A 21,153-nucleotide genomic window follows, 5' to 3' on the forward strand; every position below is an offset into this window, starting at 1 on the left:
CTCTCTGTTTTTCTATATTATATCCATAGGTGGGTTGGATCCTTTACTCAGAGGTATAATGGCAAATAAAGCCAAACTAAACCGCCAAGACCAGATAATGGTCGATGCATTGAGGGAACGACTTTTCCCAGTGGTCAATAGTATTGGCCGAGATCTAGCATCTCTTAACATGCAGCGGGGACGAGATCATGGGTTACCAGGTAAGGTTTTTCTTGACAAATTTATGTATTAAAAAAATTAAAGATTTAAATATTTTCACATATATTAGATTACATTACCTTTGAGTCATCAAGAAAATTTTATTGATATATTAAAATTACATAAACCCTGTTCATTATCCCAAACCCTATAATTGTTACTACATTCTATGACACAAAATACAACACATTGAAATGACATCAAAGTACAATAATCATACACTGTGCTGATCATTGAAAGCAAGAGGACTGTTCGAGTAAGTCTTAGAGCCATACACTTATAAAGTAACAGAACACACCTAATAATGCTTCAATTCAGATTTTTCATTCTATCCAACTTCCACAAGTGTATAAAGTCCAGCCCCCCCACCATGCAGTCTGCCTTTACTAACATTTGTGGAAAAATATGTAATTCTAAAGAGCTCAGTGCTACCACAGTGGCCCTGTATTAGGAGCCACCAGTACCAGTATAACAAGTCAGTAAATTACATCTTTTCCTACTAAATATGACTTGATCAACTCTATGTGGTAGAGTACCCGTGCATAATTGCATGGGTTTCATTTGCCGATCAGCTTCATGCAAGCCTTACATCACCAAGAACTATGCCAAAAGTCAGATAGAGTATTGTAAAGCACACTGCAACTAAACTTTGAAACAACAAATCACTCCTCTCTGCCTGGCAGTCTAATGAACAAGTTTGGATTTGGTGAAATTGCAGATTGTCAGATTGCATTGTGCCAACTATAAAGTTTGTTGGAGGAGGGATTATACTATGAGGCCACTTTTCATGCCTGGGCTTAGGCCATTAGTTCCAGTAAAAATTTTAATGCTTTAGCATACCAAAGCATTTTGGACAATTTATGCATCCAACTTTGAACGAAGGTTGTGCCGAAACGCGCGTTGGGGTGATGCTCGAGTGCTAACAGCCCCCACCTTACTCCCCTTGGGCCCCCCTGATGATTTTTGTGATCAATCAATTGGTATGTATTTCACAACTTTGCACTTTTATGTGTGTATTTTTCATCTATGATTATGCATGTGCCTGATGATAATTAAGCCATGCTATGACACTTTAGGATTGGTTCCATGGGGAGTATTTATTGGTTATAATTTTGACAAAATTGTATGATAATTATATGGGTTATTTCTGTCACCACACCAGCGCCCTGTGCGCTTTAGCTGGATCCACTTTGCGGTGTTTTTGCCTTTTAAAACCTGGAAAAATATTTAATAAAGCATTTTCTACTAATTTTTTTAATATAATATGGACTTTGTGGTCGTGTTTTTGCCCTATTGTTTGATAATGCTCATAGAGTTGTCTAATTTCAGAAGAAAGAAGGATCTGACATATTGTATTTTAACATACCTAGTCTTTTGTTCTCAGAAGATATAAGCCGCTTTCAGAGGTTTCTAGCAGCGGTCTATCCGCCTCTCCATATTGATATATGCACACTTGCAAAACACCACCTCTGATTTATGGTGAATACTTCACTTAGATAAATTTGAATCCGCCAAGTAATCTTTCTTCTAGTTGTATTATTTTTATTTTCCTTTTTCTTGCAACATTTCGTTTATTGAGCTTTCCAAAATACGATTTGCTAAATATTTTAAAGACTACGGGCCTGATTCATCATTTGCATTTTTGTGAAAGTCACTTTTCTTCTTTTTGTCTTGTGGTACTCATTAGTGACTTTATTGCAATACATTTTTAAATTCTTGAATTTTGTGCAAAATAAAAAATGCTGTTGATTTTTATCTTTGACTTTTTTCTGCAAGATGTCTCATGCTTCGTTAAATGGCACAAAATTTGGACCAAAATAACTGATGTCTCTAAAATCACCAAAATTTTGCAACTTTTTGGCAATTGATAAATCAGCTGGAAACTCCATACCCTGCTCACAATGAAATAGACTTTAACCTCTTAATGACCAGAGGTATTTTTGATTTTGCATTTTCATTTTTTGCCCGGCTTCTTCCCAGAGCCATAACTTTTTTATTTTTTGGTCAAAATGGCCATGTGAGGGCTTGTTTTTTGCAGGACAAGTTGTACTTTTGCATGATATCATTGGTTTTAACATATAGTGTACTGGAAAACAGGAAAAAATTTTTTAATGTAATGTTGCAGTGACCAAAAAAACATAATTCTGGCGTTTTGACTTTTTTTCTCGTTACGACGTTTAACGATCGGGTTAATTATTTTTTATATTGATAGATCAGGTGATTCTGAATGCGGCAGCACCAAATATGTGTATGTTTTATTTTTTATTGTTTTATTTTGAATGGGGCGAAAGGGGGGGTGATTTGAACTTTTATATATTTTTAATTTTTTAAAACATTTTTTTACTTTTTGCATGCTTCAATAGTCTCCATGGGAGACTAGAAGCTACACTACTTTGATCATCTCTGATACATAGAGGCGATAAACAGATCGCCTGTATGTAGCATAAATGCTCACTTGCTATCAGCGCAGTCCACCGGGCAGCGCTCATAGCAATCTGGCTATGACAACAATAGAGACCTCTGGTTGTCATGCCAACACATCGGTGACCTGCGATCATGTGACGGGGTCAACCAGAGGGCATGATTTCCGGAGCGCTTGCTGGAAGCGCAAGTTAAATGCTGCTGTCAGAGATTCACAGCAGCATTTAATGGGTTAACAGCCACGGGTGGATTACGATTCCATCAGCGGCTGTTAGAGGCACATGTCAGCTGTTGAAAACAGGGCTCAGCGCCGGAGCCCACATCAAAGGGAGGAAGTCTGACATCGGTGTACTATTACGCTTGATGTCGGCAAGGGGTTACAAAAAGAGCAAGTGAAAAATTTTTTTGAGTGCAAATGGAAAACAATGCGAAAAAAGACAGAAAATGAGACTGAAAATGCTCAAATGCATTACAGAATCGGGCCCGAAATATCCAACTCTGATGGTTTTTAGTAAAGTAATTGTATGTGTTGCATTTTCTTCACCTCATAGGATACAATGCATGGAGAAGGTTCTGTGGTCTCTCTGCACCACGTGACATTGATGAATTGTCCGATGTCCTGAAAAATAGAACTCTTGCGGAAAAGCTCATTAATTTGTATGGATCGCCTGAAAATATTGACATCTGGGTTGGAGGAGTCTCTGAGTCCCTTGTACGCAATGGAAGAACTGGGAAATTATTATCGTGTTTAATTGGAAATCAGTTCCGCAGGGTTAGAGATGGAGATCGGTAAGTGCCGGTTTTCAACAAAATATAAAAATATACAGTATATCATAAATGGGATTTTTGTCTAGCTTTTAAGAAAAAAACATAACAAAAGTTTCCCATATATGGTCCAATAATCAGGTGATCAAACAGTTAGACTTAGGTCCTGATTAATCAGTTTCTGTTAATTTTCCAAATTTTTGTGCAATGATGAGTTTTGCAAAAATGTTGTGACTTTTGGCGCTTTTACACCACTCCAGTCAACCTTCGCTAACTTTTAGAAAAGTAGGGTAGCTTCAGCGGGATGGAGCTTGGCTAAGTGCCTGACAAATTCACTGACAAATTCACTGACAAATTCTTCATAATTTACTAATTTGCACCACCGAAGTGGTGTAAATTATGACACAGATATACTCCACTTCCTGATGCATGGTGAATGGTATGTGAAAAATGCACCTAATTAATAATTTTGGCACATTATGTACCAGGACACAGTTAGTCAAGAATGGTGTACAAAACCCTGGGCTTGATGTCTATGCACTGAGCAGAAAATAAATGCAAGGAAAAGCTCCCAGTGTACATGGTAATGTACCCATTCACTACTCAACTGCCACAATTCTTTTTTTTGCCTCTCTGGGAGGTATGTGTCTGCATATTGTATATTTAGTTATAGAAAAGTGCTGGCGGAGCTGTGCTATTTAGGACTATGTTAACTCTTCTGTTTGTACATCTAGTACACCTGTCCCATTTTCAGGAACAGACAAATGGATGTCTAAAATGGATATGTTGCATATCTGATGCAAACAGAGGCAAAGGGAACTCAATTTAATATTAAGGGGTCCACCTGGGTTCAATTATTTGTCATATTTAAAGCGTAAAAGTGGTTTTAATTTAGTAAATAATAATGTAGAGCAAGTAATTTTAATAATCTTTGAAATATACCTTATGAATGAAATCCCAAAAAAGCTTTCAAAAACCTTCTAAAAGATGTTCCCATATTATGTTTCAGAATGAAATCCGTATTCAGCTCCACACATTGAATATGGCATCAAAGGGTGGGGAGCGTAAGTAATGTAGGTGTCTGGATGCAATGCACAGAGACACGAAGCAAAAACAGTCAGAGATGACTGTATTTATATACAGTGGTTTAAAGTAACTCTGAACAATTAGTGTTAGTAATTAGGCAGATCAACATTCAAACCAAGATAACGATAAACTTGGGAAAGCAAAGGAAGTCTTTTGACAATGGTGGTGCACCCAGTCATGGAAGCCACCACGTAAGTTATTTCTCTGCAAATCTGGCCCTAGCGGGGGTCACCAGGTTTTTCCGCTAGGGCGCAAGTTTCTCTCTGATGTAGTCTATCAAAGCCCATTGAGCCTTCCACGCATCAACCAGCCCCCTCCAAACCCGAGACGCTAATCCCAGCTGACCTCGATACCTTAGAGCACGGGTCCTCAAACTTTTTAAACGGGGCTAGATCACAATCCCTTAGACCAATGGAGGGCCAGAATATAGTTTTAAAAAAATATGAACAAATTCCTATGCACACTGCACATATCTTATTTTGAAGTAATAAAACAAAAAAATAGGAACAAATAAAATATTTAAAATGAAGAAGTAAAGTTAAATCATCAAACATACCGATTTTTTTGGGTTCTTTGAATATCCTACACTTTGAGTCAATTTTTTCTCTTTCTTGATATTATTGTTTCCTTGGAATTCAAAATTGCTATTAGTAAAGTGACAACATATTTACAGTGCTACAAAAACAATAAACCAGCAATAAAATTACCCACACAGAGACATACAGACTGAACTGCCCATCAGTGTAGCCTCACCAGTTCCCATCAATGCATTCTGATCAGAGCCCATCAATGCAGCCTGATCACTGCCCATCAATGCAGCCTGATCACTGCCCATCAATGCAGCCTGATCAGTACCCATCAATGCAACCTGATCAGTGCCCATCAATGCAGCCTGATCACTGCCCATCAATGCAGCCTGATCACTGCCCATCAATGCAGCCTGATCAGTGCCCATCAATGCAGCTGTTAGGGTTCTAGGTAGGAACCCGAGAGTGGACTCTCTGGGTCGTGACTCCAGAGCCCCCAAGAGCGAGTGGACCAGGTGATGACCACCCCGTATACAGGGAGTGTTAGGGGCAGGCCCAAGGGAGATGGAGCCACGACAGCCGGAACCAACGGGACGACCCGGGGTGTATACAAGAGAGAAGATCAGAGTGCAGGAGAGCATATGAGGGAGGGTATGGACCTAAGGCAAGAGGAGACAGGCTGGGGGGGCCGGGATGGATCAGGACGAGCAGAGACCAATAGCTGAAATAGAAGGGGGACACAGGGAGGTTAGGAGACACTGGACCAAGGGGTAATGGCAGAACACAAGATATGAGGGAAGGGGCACAATACACAGGAGACAGACAACTACAGAGGCAGCAGTACAGGCGAGGAACAGGCACGGTAGTAATACAGGATGGCTAGCAGAGGAACAGGAGAGGGAGGTAGGACGAGAGGACGGAGGAGGGAGCGAGAGCAGGGAGACGCCGGACGGGGATGCCAGGCGGGAAGCAAGGCAGAAAGCTGACCGCAGCACAGAGGGTGCGCAGGGACCTGAGAGTCGGGGGTGACGCTGCGCATAGAATGCTTAGAGCCAGAGATTGACAAACAGGGGTCTTACCTGCCAAGACACCAAGCAGCAATACCCGGTGGGCACCACCATGATGGGGCGGAGCCACTGGGTCGCGAGCTCCCAGGATGCCTGGTGGCCGGGGAAGAGCGAGTGTGCATGCGCGGACCTCTGACGCGCCGCGACCCTGCAAAGCCAGACGGGGAACGGCGTGAGAGCGGACTGGGAGGGCGCCGGGAGGAGGAGGTCCCCAGGTGAGAGTCCGGAGGTGTAACAGTACCCCCTCTCTTACTCCCCTCCTTCTTAAGGCGGGAAAGAAACCTTCTCATGATGTGAGGGGCATTGATGTTCTCCCGGGGCTCCCATGACCTCTCCTCAGGACCGAACCCTTTCCAATCAATAAGGAAAAAGGTCCTACCCCTGACGGTCTTCTTCGACAAGATGTCCTTGACATCAAAGATGTCTTCAGCGGTGTTAGGTTGAGGAGCGTGGGACGAAGCTGGGTGAAAGTGATTAAACACCGTAGGTTTGAGGAGCGAGATGTGGAAGGTATTGGGAATCCGCAGAGAGGCAGGTAGTTTTAACTTATAGGCCACATCATTGATGCGACTCAAAACCTCAAAGGGACCAATATAACGCGGGCCCAACTTATAAGAGGGAATCTTAAGTCGGATGAAGCGCGAGGATAGCCAGACCCTATCGCCCGGAAGATAAGAAGGGGCATCAAGGCGTTTCTTGTCAGTGTACCTCTTCATCCGATCGCTAGCTCTCTCAAGGGCCCCTTTTGTCTCCTCCAAAATTTTAGAGAATTCTGAGGACAAGGAGTCCGCCGCCGGCACGCCCGAGGCAGGGGAAACGGGAAGAGGAATGCCCATATGCTGCCCAAAAACCACAAAAAAGGGAGACTTGGAAGAGGATTCGTTGGGGTGATTGTTGTAGGCGAATTCGGCCCAAGGAAGCAAGGAAGCAGTGAGACCCAATTGCTCTGGTGTGCATTAGAAAAATGCCGAAGATAGGAGGTTAACAATTGATTGACTCGCTCCACTTGGCCGTTGGATTGCGGGTGGTAGGCAGAGGAGAAATCCAGAGTTACCTTCATTAAGCCGCAGAGGGCTCTCCAGAAACGAGAGGTGAACTGAACACCGCGGTCTGACACGATATGCCGGGGAATTTCATTTATAAGGTATATTTGAAAGATTATTAAAATCGCTTGCTCTACATTATTATATAAAAAATAAAATGATAATCATGCTTTAACAACAAAAGAAAAGTGCAGGATGCACTTGTTCCTCCGTTCTAAAAATACAGACTCCAAAATATTCAATGAGGTCCCTCTGCCTCTATTTGTATAAATTATGCAACAGATCTATTTAGTATATTAACTCCAATTACTTAAAGCACCACTCAAGTGGGTTTTTTGTTGCACTGTCTGATACTCAGTTGTCACCAACTTCATCGTTTTCCAGCATCGCTCCCGTCAGTGTCCGGTGAAAGGTGATCTGTCGGCAGCTCCAGTGTTTCATGGAGCTGAGTGAAGGTCACTTTTCTATACAAGTCTGAGAGAGCCTGGTTCTGGTCTCGTTCTTCTGGCTTTCATAGATGTGCATTGAGAGCTTGTGACGGAACTTCTGATTTCTGGCCAGCCAAAAGCTGTGTTCACAAGATGGTGTCGCAGGGTCAGAACGGTGCTGAATAATGGTGAAGATGCCGGAGTGTGAGTATATGCCCGGGGGCAGGAAATTACATTTAAAGCACCATTCCAGTGCTGAAAAAAAATGTATACAGTACGTCTTTTCCAGACATGTACGTCTGTAATTTGTAAATGAAAAAGCACTAAATAAACAGTAAAAAAGAATTAACATATGCACTGCTATGTAAAAATGACTTGCTGTTCATATGGTCAGTCTTTTTACCTCTGTGGGTTTACAAAAGTGGTGCATATATTGATATAAGCAGTGCTACAGATTTATGCTTCTTTGATAACAAAACATGCCCCGTCTCTGGTCATAATAACTATACACCTTGCAGAAAACCAGTGGCAGGCTATGTGCACACGTTGCGGATACACCAGCGGAATTTTCTGTGCGGATCCGCAGGTAAAACCGCAGGTAAAGTGACCTGCGGTTTTCCTGCGGATTGGCCTGCGGTTTTCCCCTGCGGTTTGACACCTGGACAATGGAATAGGTGGCAAACCGCAGCGGAATCCGCAGAAAGTATTGACATGTTAATTCTTTCTACGGATTTAAAACCGCAGCTTTTCCGTGATGAAAAAACCGCAGCATGTGCGCTGGGGATTGTAAATCCCATAGACTTACATGGTACTGTACACTGTCTGCGGAACTGCTGCGGATCCGCAGAGGCCAATACGCAGTGGATCCGCAGCAGAATCCGCAGTGTGTGCACATAGCCGTAGAGAGTTTGCATCATGTCCAATGTAGGTGAATCATGTCTATGATAACTCTATATTTCTTATGGAATTGATCACATGAGCGCATAGGAAGATCTATCAGACTTTTTTTTTTACACTAAGCATAAGAGTTCCTTCTGCACTCTCTTGTAATAAAAATCTATATATTAATCTGCACTGATTTGATAATTGCATTAATACTGTTAAATTCTATAATTATAAAAATAAATAAAAAAATATTATTATTATTTTGTAAAGCATTCTCCTACCACAAACAGCATTTATTTAGGTTTGAAAGTGTGACATAGTAGGTTGTACAGGAAAGATATATATCTTTGTACCGTGTTAGCCAGTAGATAGAAGAATATTTAGAATTGAGAGTCCTCAGTGGTTGATACCTTTTAATGACTAACTGAAAAGATGGTAACAAATTGCAAGCTTTCCAGACTACGCAGGTCTCTTCATCAGGCTAGACTAATTCAAAATCTGAAGAATCACATATTTATACACAAGATAGCACATAAATAACTCAATAGATAAGACAAGTGATGTGAAGCGGAATAGTCATTGTGGGAGAGAGATAAGCATAAATATTGGAGCAGTTCATAGATAAGCAGTGTGAAGGTTTTATTGCCCTCTGATTGCCGGTCTGGTTCTGTGTTGTGATGACCCCAGAAGGTCTGAGGGGCAAATTCCTTAATTGATGTAAAAAGACATAAATCCATGCGACACATTAATACCTGTTGCATGGATTTATGTCTTTTTACATCGATTAAGGAATTTGCCACTCAGACCTTCTGGACTAGTGGGTTGTAGGAACCTGTGCAAATACCTAACTAGTAGAGATGAGCAAAAAGATTTGCATTGCCTTGATCCAGGTACTCTGTGGGCAGACAGACTAGGGCAGTGCGAACTTCGAGCGAAGTGCGAGCTCCTCTTGTAATTACTAATGATGACATAGATGTCCCTACCACTTTATTTTGTATATCAGATGCCAACTAGTCTAGATAGAAGATAATAAAACATGAAAGTCTACTGTTGTTTTGCATTGATAATGTACTGTGTATAAAACCCCATGATGTTTCACTCTCTAATTTTCTAGGTATTACTATGAAAATCCTTCAGTTTTTAGTTCTGCTCAGAGAAAATCGATTGAGTCAGTGACTCTGTCGCACATCATATGTGCTAATACCAACATCAAACAAGTTCCTCGAAATGTCTTTAAAGCAAATGAGTTCCCAAAAGATTTTATTGAATGTTCCAAATTCAAACCAATCGACCTGTCTCCTTGGAAAATATAATTCACCAATAGTAAGTACATCATAATGCCCAGAAAATCAAGTATTACATGAAATGTTTCCAATCTGATGAACATTTAGACTGTGTTCACACACAGCGTTTTTTTCGCGTTTTTCCGCGGATTTACAAAAAAATCCACTTAAACGCTTAAAAGAAGCTTCCCATTCATTTTAATGCATTTTGCACTTTTTGTGCATATTGCTGCGTTTTTTTCTACGAAAAAAACGCTTCGCGGTAAAAATCACAGCATGCTCATTAATTTTGCAGTAAATTCCACTTTTCTGGCTATTTTCTATGTGTCTGGGGACGCGTGGAAAAATATCGCAGCAAAAACGCGCAAAAATCATGGCAAAAACGCGTGGAAAAAACCACGCGTTTTCTGGGAAGGTGTCCTGTTTTTATGCAGAAATTTTCTGCATATGTGTGCACATAGCCTTACAGAATATTTCTTGCACTGCGGAAATTGGTGACTGCCATTTATTTTAGGATGCCTCCTAATTGGGATTTATACACAATACAAAGTGTAGAACTAAGAGAAACCACCCCCCAATGGAAATGGCACTTCTTCATGTGATTAAAAAAATTGAATAGGTCTTTAAAAATAATGTATTTCAAGGGGTTGACCCGTTCCTTCAGATAAAAAAAAATACAGCAGCATACTTTTAAAGCTCTAATGTTTTAATCACATGAAAAATAGCTAGTGCCCAGATTTTTAGGTTTTATACTGTATATTGTTTGGATATCCTTTAGGGTAACGTTACACATAACGATGTCCCAGCGATCCCACCAACGATCCGACGTGGATGGGATCGCTGGGACATTGTTAGCTGATCGCTGGTGAGCTGTCACATAGACAGCCCCTCCAGCGATCAGTACCAGCGAGCATGCTGATTACCAACGTAAACATCGGGTTTCTAAGGGCCGCGGGGCCCTTAGAAACCCAATGTTTACCCTAGATACCAGCATGCACTGCAGTCAGGGGGGGAGGTGGAGGCAGAGCGGTGCAGACAGACCGGCGTAGCTCTGCTATCTGCTACTCCGGTCTGACAGACTGGAGTGGCAGATAGCAGAGTTACTCCGGTCTGTGCACCGCTCTGCCTCCACCTCCCACCCTGCCTGCAGTGCACGCTGGTATCTAGGGTAAACATCGGGTATCTAAGTGCCCCGTGGCCCTTAGAAACCCAATGTTTACGTTGGTAACCAACATGCAGCGTTGCTCATCGCTGGCTCCGCTGCCACACGCAGTGATGCGCGCTTGCCAGCAGGAGACCAGCGATGAAAAAATGGGCCAGGGCGATCCAGCACGACCAGCGATACCCTGCGGGGGGGGGGGGCGATCGCTGCTAGATGTCACACAGAGCGATCTCGCTGGAGAGATCGCTGATGTGTCACAAAATCAGCGATCTCGCCAGCGAGATCGCTGTGTGTAACGGGCCCTTTACACTTGTCAGCTTAAATCAAGCTACCTAAGACGGTGTTGGAGGAGTCTGCATCTGTTGAAGAGCTGCTGATGATATACAGATTCAGAGATTAGGGTTTTTTTAGGCTCTTTCCAAATGGGCGTGGCTTAAAAGATTCTCTGGGGTGTGTCTTTAGGCTGCTCTGCACTATTACCCTGTAAGCACATCCCCACTGTAAAGACCTTCCAAATTAGCATAATAAATAAAGAGGTACATATCTCAGGAACTGTATGGCGGATTTAAAAAAAAAGAAAAAAAAAAAAGAAAAACTACTGAGTGGAGCAGTTTGAATAAAATAAGAGAAAAAACTGTTCTCTTTTGACCTGGTAACAGCTCTGGCAAAAAATAAGAGACCACTTTCAAATGTTCAGTTTGTCTGATTTTTCTCTTTATAGGTACATTTTTGAGTAAAATGTAACTTGTTCTTTTAGTCTACAAACTTCTGACAACATGTCTCCGAAATTCCAAGCAATAAATTTTGCATTTTTTCTGACAAAGAAAAATGGCCAAAATAAAAAAAAAGTGCTTTCAGACATCAGATAGCACAAAGAAACAAGTTCATAATCATCTAGAAACAACAATACTAATGTTTTAACTCAGGAAGAGTTCTGAAATAAATATTTTGTGGAATAACCATGATTTTTAAAAACAGCTTTCATGCGTCTTGGCATGCTTGCCATCAGTCTTTCATACTGCTCCTGGCGCAAAAATGTAAGCAGTTCTTCTTTGTTTGATGGCTTGTGACTATCCATCATCCTCTTGATTACATTCCAGAGGTTTTCAATGGGGTTCAGGTCTGGAGAATGGGCTGCCCATGACAGGGTTTTGATATGGTGGTCTCTTATATTTTGCCAGAGCCTGTATATCAGTAGATCCTAATTGTGATTGTTCACTTACAAATGTGTTGGGGATGTGATTCTGTAGCATTTATTAATATATCAGTAATACAGGTTCTCCTCCTGCACTTCTTAGTACAGCCTTCATTACAGACTGCACAGATCTCCTGTCAACAAAATAGCGGTTGTTGCAGAAGCATGTGACCAAACCGGTCTCCATTTTGTCAAATTGAAAAGTGTCTGTCTAATGTTCAATGTTTTTCAATTGGAGGAATCTGATGGACAGGTGGGGTCAATTGCTCATTTATCAGCCGCTATTTTGTGGACAGGAGATCTGTGCAGGCTGTAAGAAAGACAACACTAAAAAGAAAAAAATGAAGAGATTGGTGCAGAATCTGTAATGTATTATTATCACAAAAGCATACTGTCTAATTGGACATGGTGGTTACGCAGGAAGTCAAAGTGCTTGACGCTATAATTCAGCCTTTTTATTACAAAATTGTAACGAAACATAAAGTTGCATATAGATATGAAGTTAAATTGTTGGCATTAAGTGTGTGGTATGCAGGACAAAATGATTTCATGGTTGTTGAATAAAATAAGACTCTGAGAAACAGCAGCAGTAATAGGTTTCAAATTAGGAAAGCTGATTAGATCAGCCTTAAGAAGTGTAGTGCATTCCAGAGAACTGGGGCAGCACAAGAGAAATCTTTGAAAATATAGTCAGAGATTTGTAATGTAGAGCTGTTAATCTTATATTATTGATAGAAAAGAAAGCATGGGTATGGCGGTAGAGGGCAATGAGGGAAGAGATGTGAGGTCAGCTTTATGGTGTTCTGTTGCTAACTATATTTTATTTTTCTTTTTGTCTTAATTACAGATAACCAAGAAAATGAAGCTCCTGCTATTGAATTTTCTTTCTAATCAGATTGATGATCAAAATGGATTTTTAAATGCTGTTGATTCTAAAAACTTTAATGAAGCATTCACAACAACATTTCACTTTTCTCTGTATGTTCTGGCATTCCAACTTTACTGTCCTCAGATGCAAACACATACACCTCAAAGCTTGGTAAATGCTACCAGAGTAACAATAAGTCTAAGCTCCCATTATGAGTATTTGGAGAGTTTTTTACGCTGTGTATTTTTGCTGTGCAAAAGTCACAGTGTCTTTATAGTTCCAGGAAAGTGGATAGGATTTATAGAAATCTCAGCTCTACTGAGCTTTTTTGTTACGCTACGTAAACTGACCTGCGGAGCGTTTTTGTAATCCGCAACATGTCAATTTCTCTTGTAGAAAATGTGTGTATTATTTGTGGTTTTACCAAAAGAGTTGAGTAAGATGAAGAAAATCCGCAGGCAAGAAATGCACAAGTTTTATATTCCTGCTGCGGAAATGCACAATAATTGCATGTAACCTGTGTATGACTTTATCAAAAAACTTTTACCAAAGCCAAACACCAGTAAGTATAAAAAACAATTTATACAATTTATATAAAGCAGTTTAATTTAAAACATGACATATCAACAAGAGACAAAAAATGCTAAGAAAACATATTTTTTTAAAAAAAAAAGTAATTTAAAGCAGCTTCAGTGATTTTTTTATTTTATTTTATTTTGGTTTTACTAATGTAAGTTCCCTGACCCCAGTATTTTGCTCACCAGCCGCTATTTTCAGCACCGATCCTGCGCTGCCATCTTCTGGCCGTAACTTTTGACTGACCGGAAGTTACAACTCTCAATGAGAGTCTCATTCTGGCCTCGATCTGACTCTCATAGACTTACCTTGAGCTGTGACTTCCGGCTCACCCAGCAAACACTGGAGTGATCAGGCGGCAGATGACAACCTGCAGAAGACAGTGTGAAGCAACAATTGATGAAGATGGCGGCTGGTAAGTATAATACTAGCGGCAGGGAAGAATAGCAACACCACTTAAATAGTAAAATAAAAAAAATAAAACGCTGGAGTGGTATTTTAGCTAATTGGTGCAGAAATGCTGCAGAAAATCTGCCACACAAAAACTCACCAAACAATCATTGTGAGATCATAGCCCAACAGTTACAGCATTTTTTGCAAAGTTTAGCAAACCAGATGGCTTGAATACCTGCACAATGACTAGTTTAGTGAATGAAATAAGCATTGCACGTATCACATATATGAACATTTCAAAGCCATGCACAGAATACAAGATTCTATCCTCTCCTTTCTTTTTCTTACTAGCGGATGTCTACCAATTTGTGTAATTGTCGATTTGCACTTTTGCCTGGCAACTTTGTAATGTGACTGTATATTATAAAAAAAATTACAAAAATGATTGAATAAAATTTTAAATCTTTAAAATCTACGATTTTAATGGTTATTCCAATACTTACACGTCTGTTTTTATTATAACCAGTGATGAAATGTATGAAACACATCTACTATATAATCGTCTAATTCTGTCTGTAACAGAAATCCTGCGGCGCTGATTGGTCGCGCCCGGGCGGTCACGTCAATCAGCGCATTTGAACGACGCACGCCTCCGTCGGGAGATCTGCGGCGTGGGGAGAGAGAGGGTTTTTTTTTATTAACCGTTTGAGCTAATCTCTCAGTTTTAGCAATACCTAAACTGAAATTTGTAATGTAATGCAAGCATTCATTTAAGAATAAGGTCAGTATTAAAAGCTTATATATCATGTGTTAGATCGACTCACTCGGCTGTAAACGGAGGTAGACTCAGGAACACTGTCGCTTTGGGAATGTCCTTAGTTTTTTAGATGCAGAATAAACCAAGTTGAAGCACAAAGTAAACATGGCCCACTGGGCAAAACAGCAAAACAAAGCAAAATAGTAGCACTAAGTACATGCCTCGTATTAGTGGGGATCAGCCCGCTCAGGGTTAGCAAGACCATGGTTCAGGTATTATCAAAACACAAACACTTCTCTGGAGTGTTCCTCTCCAGTCACTGAACACCTACTTCTGGAGGCCAGGTACTTAAGCCCCAGACCACACTCTGGGGTGTAGATAAGGTGGACATCCTCCCACCTGCTCTACAGATGTTCACAGTCAACAGCTCATTATGCAAATTAGCTGTTAACCCCTCACAGCTTTTAGTGGATTGGAGTAAAATCTCTGTGTTTTACATCACTGACGCCTTTAAGCGCAGTGAAACATATCTCCCCTCCAGCACTTTACCAATCACTTTGTCACAATCATTACAGTTGACTTTCCAGATTAAGCTGTCATGTGTGTTGTGAGAATCATGTGGGAATAGTGGATGAGGGCAGGTATATCTCGCCCAGATACCTTTCCTGTGTGGCCTAGTCTGGTCAGTATCTCACCTGGTTACTATTGAATAATGGGAGGCGGATATAAAAGGATGCCAGGTGGTTGTGTGAGTGTCTCAGACTGGGGACACAGAGAGCCTGTCTGTGTGAGAGACACACGTGAATGAAAGCAGTGCCCATGGTAACTGTGGATTGGCTGGACGGGAGAAGCCCGCCAGTTGGTAGTTAGGTTGTACCTTGTTTAGTTAGTGCCGGACAGGCAAGGATTTGTTTTATGTTTTTATTTCCTTTATGCATTGCTTTCACCTTTAATAAACCTGACCCAGTGTCCGTTATACCAGGACCCCGGCTGTGCGCCTGAGTTTCATGCTGAACGCACGTGACCTTTGACCCCAGCAAAGGCGATCCCGGAGTGTTTTATCACATTGTGGTGGAGAACGCGTGCATCACGTTGAAAGCATGAGCATGGAGGACGTGGTGAAAGTGCTGGTACAGTCCACCGCCGTCCAGCAAGAAGCTAATTGGGTGATGATGGCCCAGCTGAAGGAGTTGGTGGAAATGACAGCTACCGATCGTTCACTTCTCCAGCAGGTGGCGCAGCGCCTGGCAAGCTTACCTGAGGCTAACCTGGAAGCCGAGTCGAGAGTGATTCACGTGAGTCGGTACTGGCAGAAGATGACGACCAAAGATGACGTCGAGGCATAGCTGACCACGCTTGAACGGACGACGGTGCGAGAAAAATGGCCGAAGGCACGATGGGCTGGCCGGATTGCCCCTTTTCTTTCCGGTGAGGCCCAAAAGGCTTATTATGACTTAGAACCTGAAGCCGCGCAGGACTTTGACAAACTGAAAGCCGAGATCTTGGCCCGGCTGGGAGTGACGACCGCTGTCCGTGCACAGAGAGTGCATCAATGGACTTATCAGCTGGATAAACCACCGCGGTCACAGATGTTCGACCTGATCCACGTGACGAAGAAGTGGCTACAACCCGAGGTGCTGACAGCGCCATAGATAATCCAGAGAGTCGTCATGGACAAGTACCTGAGAGCTCTACCGCCAGCCCTGAGGAAGTGGGTAAGCCATGGAAATCCTACGACGGTAGATCAACTGGTGGATCTGGTTGAACGTTACTCCGAGGCGGAAGGACTCCGAGACGACGCTACCCCACCTCGTTCTTCATCATCTCCACGTGGAACCGGTAAGACTGTTCCAGGGAGTAGGGGAGAAAGAAAAGTCCCTAAGACAGTGGGGGAGGAAAACGGGACTGCCCGCACTGCGAGGCCGAGAGTAACGAACTATGGTCTAAGCAAGGGGCCCGTTAGGTGTTTCCGCTGCCAAGAGATGGGCCACATTGCTGCGAACTGTCCGGTCACTGCTGAACCCATGCAGTGCGACGTCACAGACTCTAAAAACCGCATGTCTATGGTTGCACGGGCAGTGAGTGTGAATGCCGGTCAAAAGGATGTGGAAAAACACTTGTGTGATTTAACTGTTGATGGCAAAAATGTGGTGGCATTTTTAGACTCAGGAAGTGTGGTGACTCTGGTGAAGGCCAGTCTGGAGTCAGCCCCAACTGGACCATCAGACAAATTTTCTGTAACGTGTGTGCATGGAGACACCTGTTCGTACCACACCACGGTCATATGCATTACTACTTCCTATGGGTCTGTGCAACTTAAAGTGGGACTCGTCCCTGCGCTATTGCATGAGGTTATCTTGGGCCGGGACTTTCCCCACTTCTGGCAATTGTGGGAGAATCAGTTGATGCCCCAGGGTAATAGTGTTCATGGTTCTTCTCCCAAGGCGTGTGTGGGTCCCGAACCCCTGGATGAGGTCCCCCGGAAGACTCGGCGGAAGAGTCTGCTGGAAATGACCTGCAGTTCCCGTTTTCAGTCATGGCGGGTGATACAGAGGAGACCAGGGAAGAGGAGGAGGCCGACAGCCGTCCACCTCTCCGTTTGCCGGATTTGGAAGTTCAGAAAGATGACTTCCAAAGCGAGCAAATAAAGGATCCTGCCCTTTCTCAGGCTAGGACAAATGTAAAAGTGATAAATGGGGTACCCGTAGAACCTGGCTCTAGGCTGGCATATCCTTACATGGTCCTGGAGAATGATTTACTATATCAGATAGAGAAAAAGGGGGAAGATACGGTGCAACTATTAGTCGTGCCAAAACCCTACCGGCGGCAGGTGCTGGACCTGGCCCACGGACATGTGATGGGAGGTCACCTGGGAGTCCAGAAAACCACCGAAAGGATATTACACTGTTTTGTTTGGCCAGGCATGCATCACGATATTCGTGTATATTGTGAGTCTTGTCCTGACTGCCAAGCCTCTGCGCCTAAGCCCCGGTTCTGTAGCCCTTTGGTACCCCTACCTATTATTGAGGTCCCGTTTGAGAGGATTGGGATGGATTTAGTTGGGCCCCTTCCACGGTCTTCAAGTGGACACCAACATATCCTGGTCCTCTTGGATTATGCCACTCGTTACCCGGAGGCCATCCCTTTGCGTAACACGGCCACCAAGACGATTGCCAAGGAACAGGTGCATGTGTTTAGTCGGGTCGGTATACCAAAACAGATACTCACCGACCAGGGGACTCCCTTTATGTCCAGGGTAATGAAGGAGCTCTGCTGGTTGTTACAAATCGAACCGTTACGCACATCCGTGTATCACCCTCAAACAGACGGGTTGGTCGAACGGTTCAATAAAACTCTGAAGCAGATGCTGAGAAAGGCGATAGACAAGGATGGGAATAACTGGGACTATTTACTTCCATATTTGCTTTTTGCCATCAGGGAAGTGCCCCAGTCTTCCACGGGATTCTCGCCTTTCGAGTTATTGTACGCCCGACGTCCTCGCGGACTGTTAGACGTCGCCAAAGAAACCTGGGTGGGTCAGGTCACTCCGTTTAAAACGGTGATAGATCACGTATCCCAAATGCAGGACCGTATTGCGGTTGTTGTGCCTATCATCAAAGAACACATGATGCAGGCTCATGGAGCCCAAAAAAGAATCTATGATAGGGGCGCCAAGATCCGTATGTTTGCACCCGGAGATAGGGTGTTGATCCTGGTCCCCACGGTGGACAGTAAGTTCCTAGCAGAGTGGCAGGGCCCCTTTGAGATTAAGGAAAGAGTTGGTGAAGTAAACTGCAAAGTATACCAGGCAGGTAAACGGAAACCTGAACAGGTTTATCATGTAAATCTGATAAAACCCTGGAAAGATCGGTCTGCCTTGTCAGCGGAGATGGCCCGTCCCGTCTGCTCGCATACTGTACCGGAGGTACGGGTTGCAGAGACTCTCTCAGAGCGGCAAAAGACTGAGGTCAGGCAGTTTCTACTTCACAACCAAAAGTTTTTCTCAGAAAAACCCGGGCAGACTATGCTAATGAAACATGACATCTTAACGGAACCTGGTGTCACAGTTCACGTGAAACCCTACAGAATTCCGGAAGCGCGCCGTGAAGCCGTTTCCTGAGAAGTGAAGGCAATGTTAGAGTTAGGTGTCATTGAGGAATCGAACAGTGCTTGGTCCAGCCCGATTGTGTTAATTCCTAAACTGGACGGCACCATCCGGTTCTGCAATGACTTCAGGAAACTGAATGCGGTCTCAACATTTGATGCCTACCCTATACTCCGGGTTGACTGTTATGATTGAGTGACCGTAGGAGGCAGACACAAAAATAGAAGCTACGTCCAGAAAACCAGAGGAGCTGGCAACTATCCGATTGCAGACCCCTGAACCTATCAACACAACTAGCAGTAGCCGTGGGGGGTACCTACGGTGCCCTAGACCCCTCGGACACAGCCGGAGAAATATATAGCCTAAAGATAGAAAGGGAAATCTAAACTGCCCCAGAGCAGACCCCAAAGTAAAAGGCAGCCCCCAACATATAATGACGGTGAAGCAAGATGAAAAAACACTGACACAGATAGAAAGATAGGCTGAGCAAACGTTGGGGCCCAATCTAATCTAAACAGGAAAGGAAAGGAAAGCTGCTGTCTGCAATCGGCAAAAAACCCTATCAAAAACATAGGCCAGCAAGCTGAAATGGAAAAAGACCCTGAAGCAACTAAGCTTCAAAACTAAAACAGCACTCTGGTGTTTTCAGGAGAAAGCGCTAAGGAGTTCAGCTCACCCCAGCAGGGAATGGCTGAAATCCAGAAAAAACAAAGCAAGGCAAAAATGCAAAAAGCAAGGAAGAAAACTTAGCTTTAGCAGAGCAGGAATTCAGACTGGAATCCAAGGATACCACAGAGAAATCACCCGCTGGGAGAATGGGCGTAGGCAGCCTCACATCCAGTCTGTGACTCCACCCAGCCAGTCATCATCATTAATCTCAGGTGTCTGATAATCAGACTCACTACCTCTCCTAACCAGAAGAGGGAGTTCCTCGGGCCTCAGTGATGCAGGGGAGAATGAACTCACAACAGTCGACGAGTTAATAGATCGGTTAGGAAAAGCTCGGTATATTACGACCCTAGACCTAACAAAGGGGTATTGGCAGATCCCTCTGGCGGAGGCGGCCAGAGAAAAGACGGCATTTGCTGCGCCGGAAGGTTTATTTCAGTATGTGTATATGCCGTTTGGACTGCACGGAGCACCGGCGACCTTCCAGAGACTGATGGATCAAGTCCTGAGGCCACATAGGCAGTAGGCTTTGGCCTATTTGGATGACATTGTCATTTACAGCTTGGACTGGGAGACTCCTCTCCAGAAAGTACAAGCTGTGATTGACGACCTGTGGGAGGCAGGTCTAACCGTGAACCCCAAGAAATGTCACATCGGGCTAGAAGAAGTCCGGTATTTGGGGTATGTAATTGGGAGGGGTATTGTTAAACCCCAGGTCCATAAGATTCAAGCGGTTCAGGACTGGCCGCAACCTGTCAACAAGAAGCAGGTGCAAGCCTTTCTGGGGATCGCTGGCTATTATCGCCGGTTCATACCCAATTTTGCAGCCATCGCTATCCCCCTGACGGATCTTACCAAAGGGAAAGACTCTGTCATGATTAAATGGAATTTAGCGGCTGAAAAAGCTTTCCATAGCCTAAAACGGGCCCTTTGCTCTCTACCCGTACTGGTGACTCCGGACTTCTGCAGCGAGTTTGTGGTACAAACGGATGCCTCTGATACCGGTATCGGAGCCGTACTATCACAAGTGAGGGACGGAGTGGAACACCCAGTCCTCTATCTCAGCAGGAAGCTGAATATACGTGAGCAAAAGTATGCAGTCGTAGAAAAAGAGTGCCTAGCCATTAAGTGGGCTCTAGAGGTCCTCAAATATTACCTGGTGGGCCGAAAGTTAAGGCTGATCACTGACCATGCCCCTCTCAAGTGGATGCACTTGCACAAGGAACGGAATAGCCGGGTGACCCGGTTGTTCCTTGCCCTGCAGGCCTACACTTTTACGGTGGAGCACCGCCCAGGGGTACAGATGGGGAATGCAGATGCCCTGTCCCGAGTGCACTGTTTGGCGGGTGTCATTGCTCGACCGGAGTGGTCTGAGCAGAGGGGGGGGATATGTGAGAATCTTGTGGGAATAGTGGATGAGGGCAGGGATATCTCGCCCAGATACCTTTCCTATGTGGCCTAGTCTGGTCTGTATCTCACCTGGATATTAATGAATAATGGGAGGCGGATATAAAAGGATGCCAGGTGGTTGTGTGAGTGTCTCAGCCTGGGGACACAGAGAGCTTGTCTGTGTGAGAGACACACGTGAATGAAAGCAGTGCCCATGGTAACTGTGGTTTGGCTGGACGGGAGAAGCCCGCCAGTTGGTAGTTAGGTTGTACCTTGTTTAGTTAGTGCCGGACAGGCAAGGATTTGTTTTATGTTTTCATTTCCTTTATGCATTGC

The 21,153-nt window shown here is 43.6% G+C and overlaps 1 protein-coding gene across 1 annotated transcript in view; it reads left to right on the forward strand.

The window, feature by feature from the left end:
* LOC141080384 (myeloperoxidase-like) overlaps positions 1 to 14,372 on the forward strand; it is a 57,081-nt gene extending 42,709 nt beyond the window's left edge. The window contains exons 10-13 of the mRNA XM_073565548.1: positions 30 to 200; positions 3,171 to 3,408; positions 9,535 to 9,743; positions 12,908 to 14,372. Of these exons, the coding sequence (XP_073421649.1) occupies positions 30 to 200; positions 3,171 to 3,408; positions 9,535 to 9,733 (608 nt within the window). The 3' untranslated portion in view covers positions 9,734 to 9,743; positions 12,908 to 14,372. The remainder of the gene's footprint in view (positions 1 to 29; positions 201 to 3,170; positions 3,409 to 9,534; positions 9,744 to 12,907) is intronic.
* The last annotated feature ends 6,781 nt before the right edge of the window (positions 14,373 to 21,153 follow it).

The sequence above is a fragment of the Dendrobates tinctorius genome, unplaced genomic scaffold, assembly GCF_039654945.1.
Source record: "Dendrobates tinctorius isolate UK_male_01 unplaced genomic scaffold, ASM3965494v1 ptg000016l, whole genome shotgun sequence".
Classification (NCBI taxonomy): Eukaryota; Metazoa; Chordata; class Amphibia; order Anura; family Dendrobatidae; genus Dendrobates; species Dendrobates tinctorius.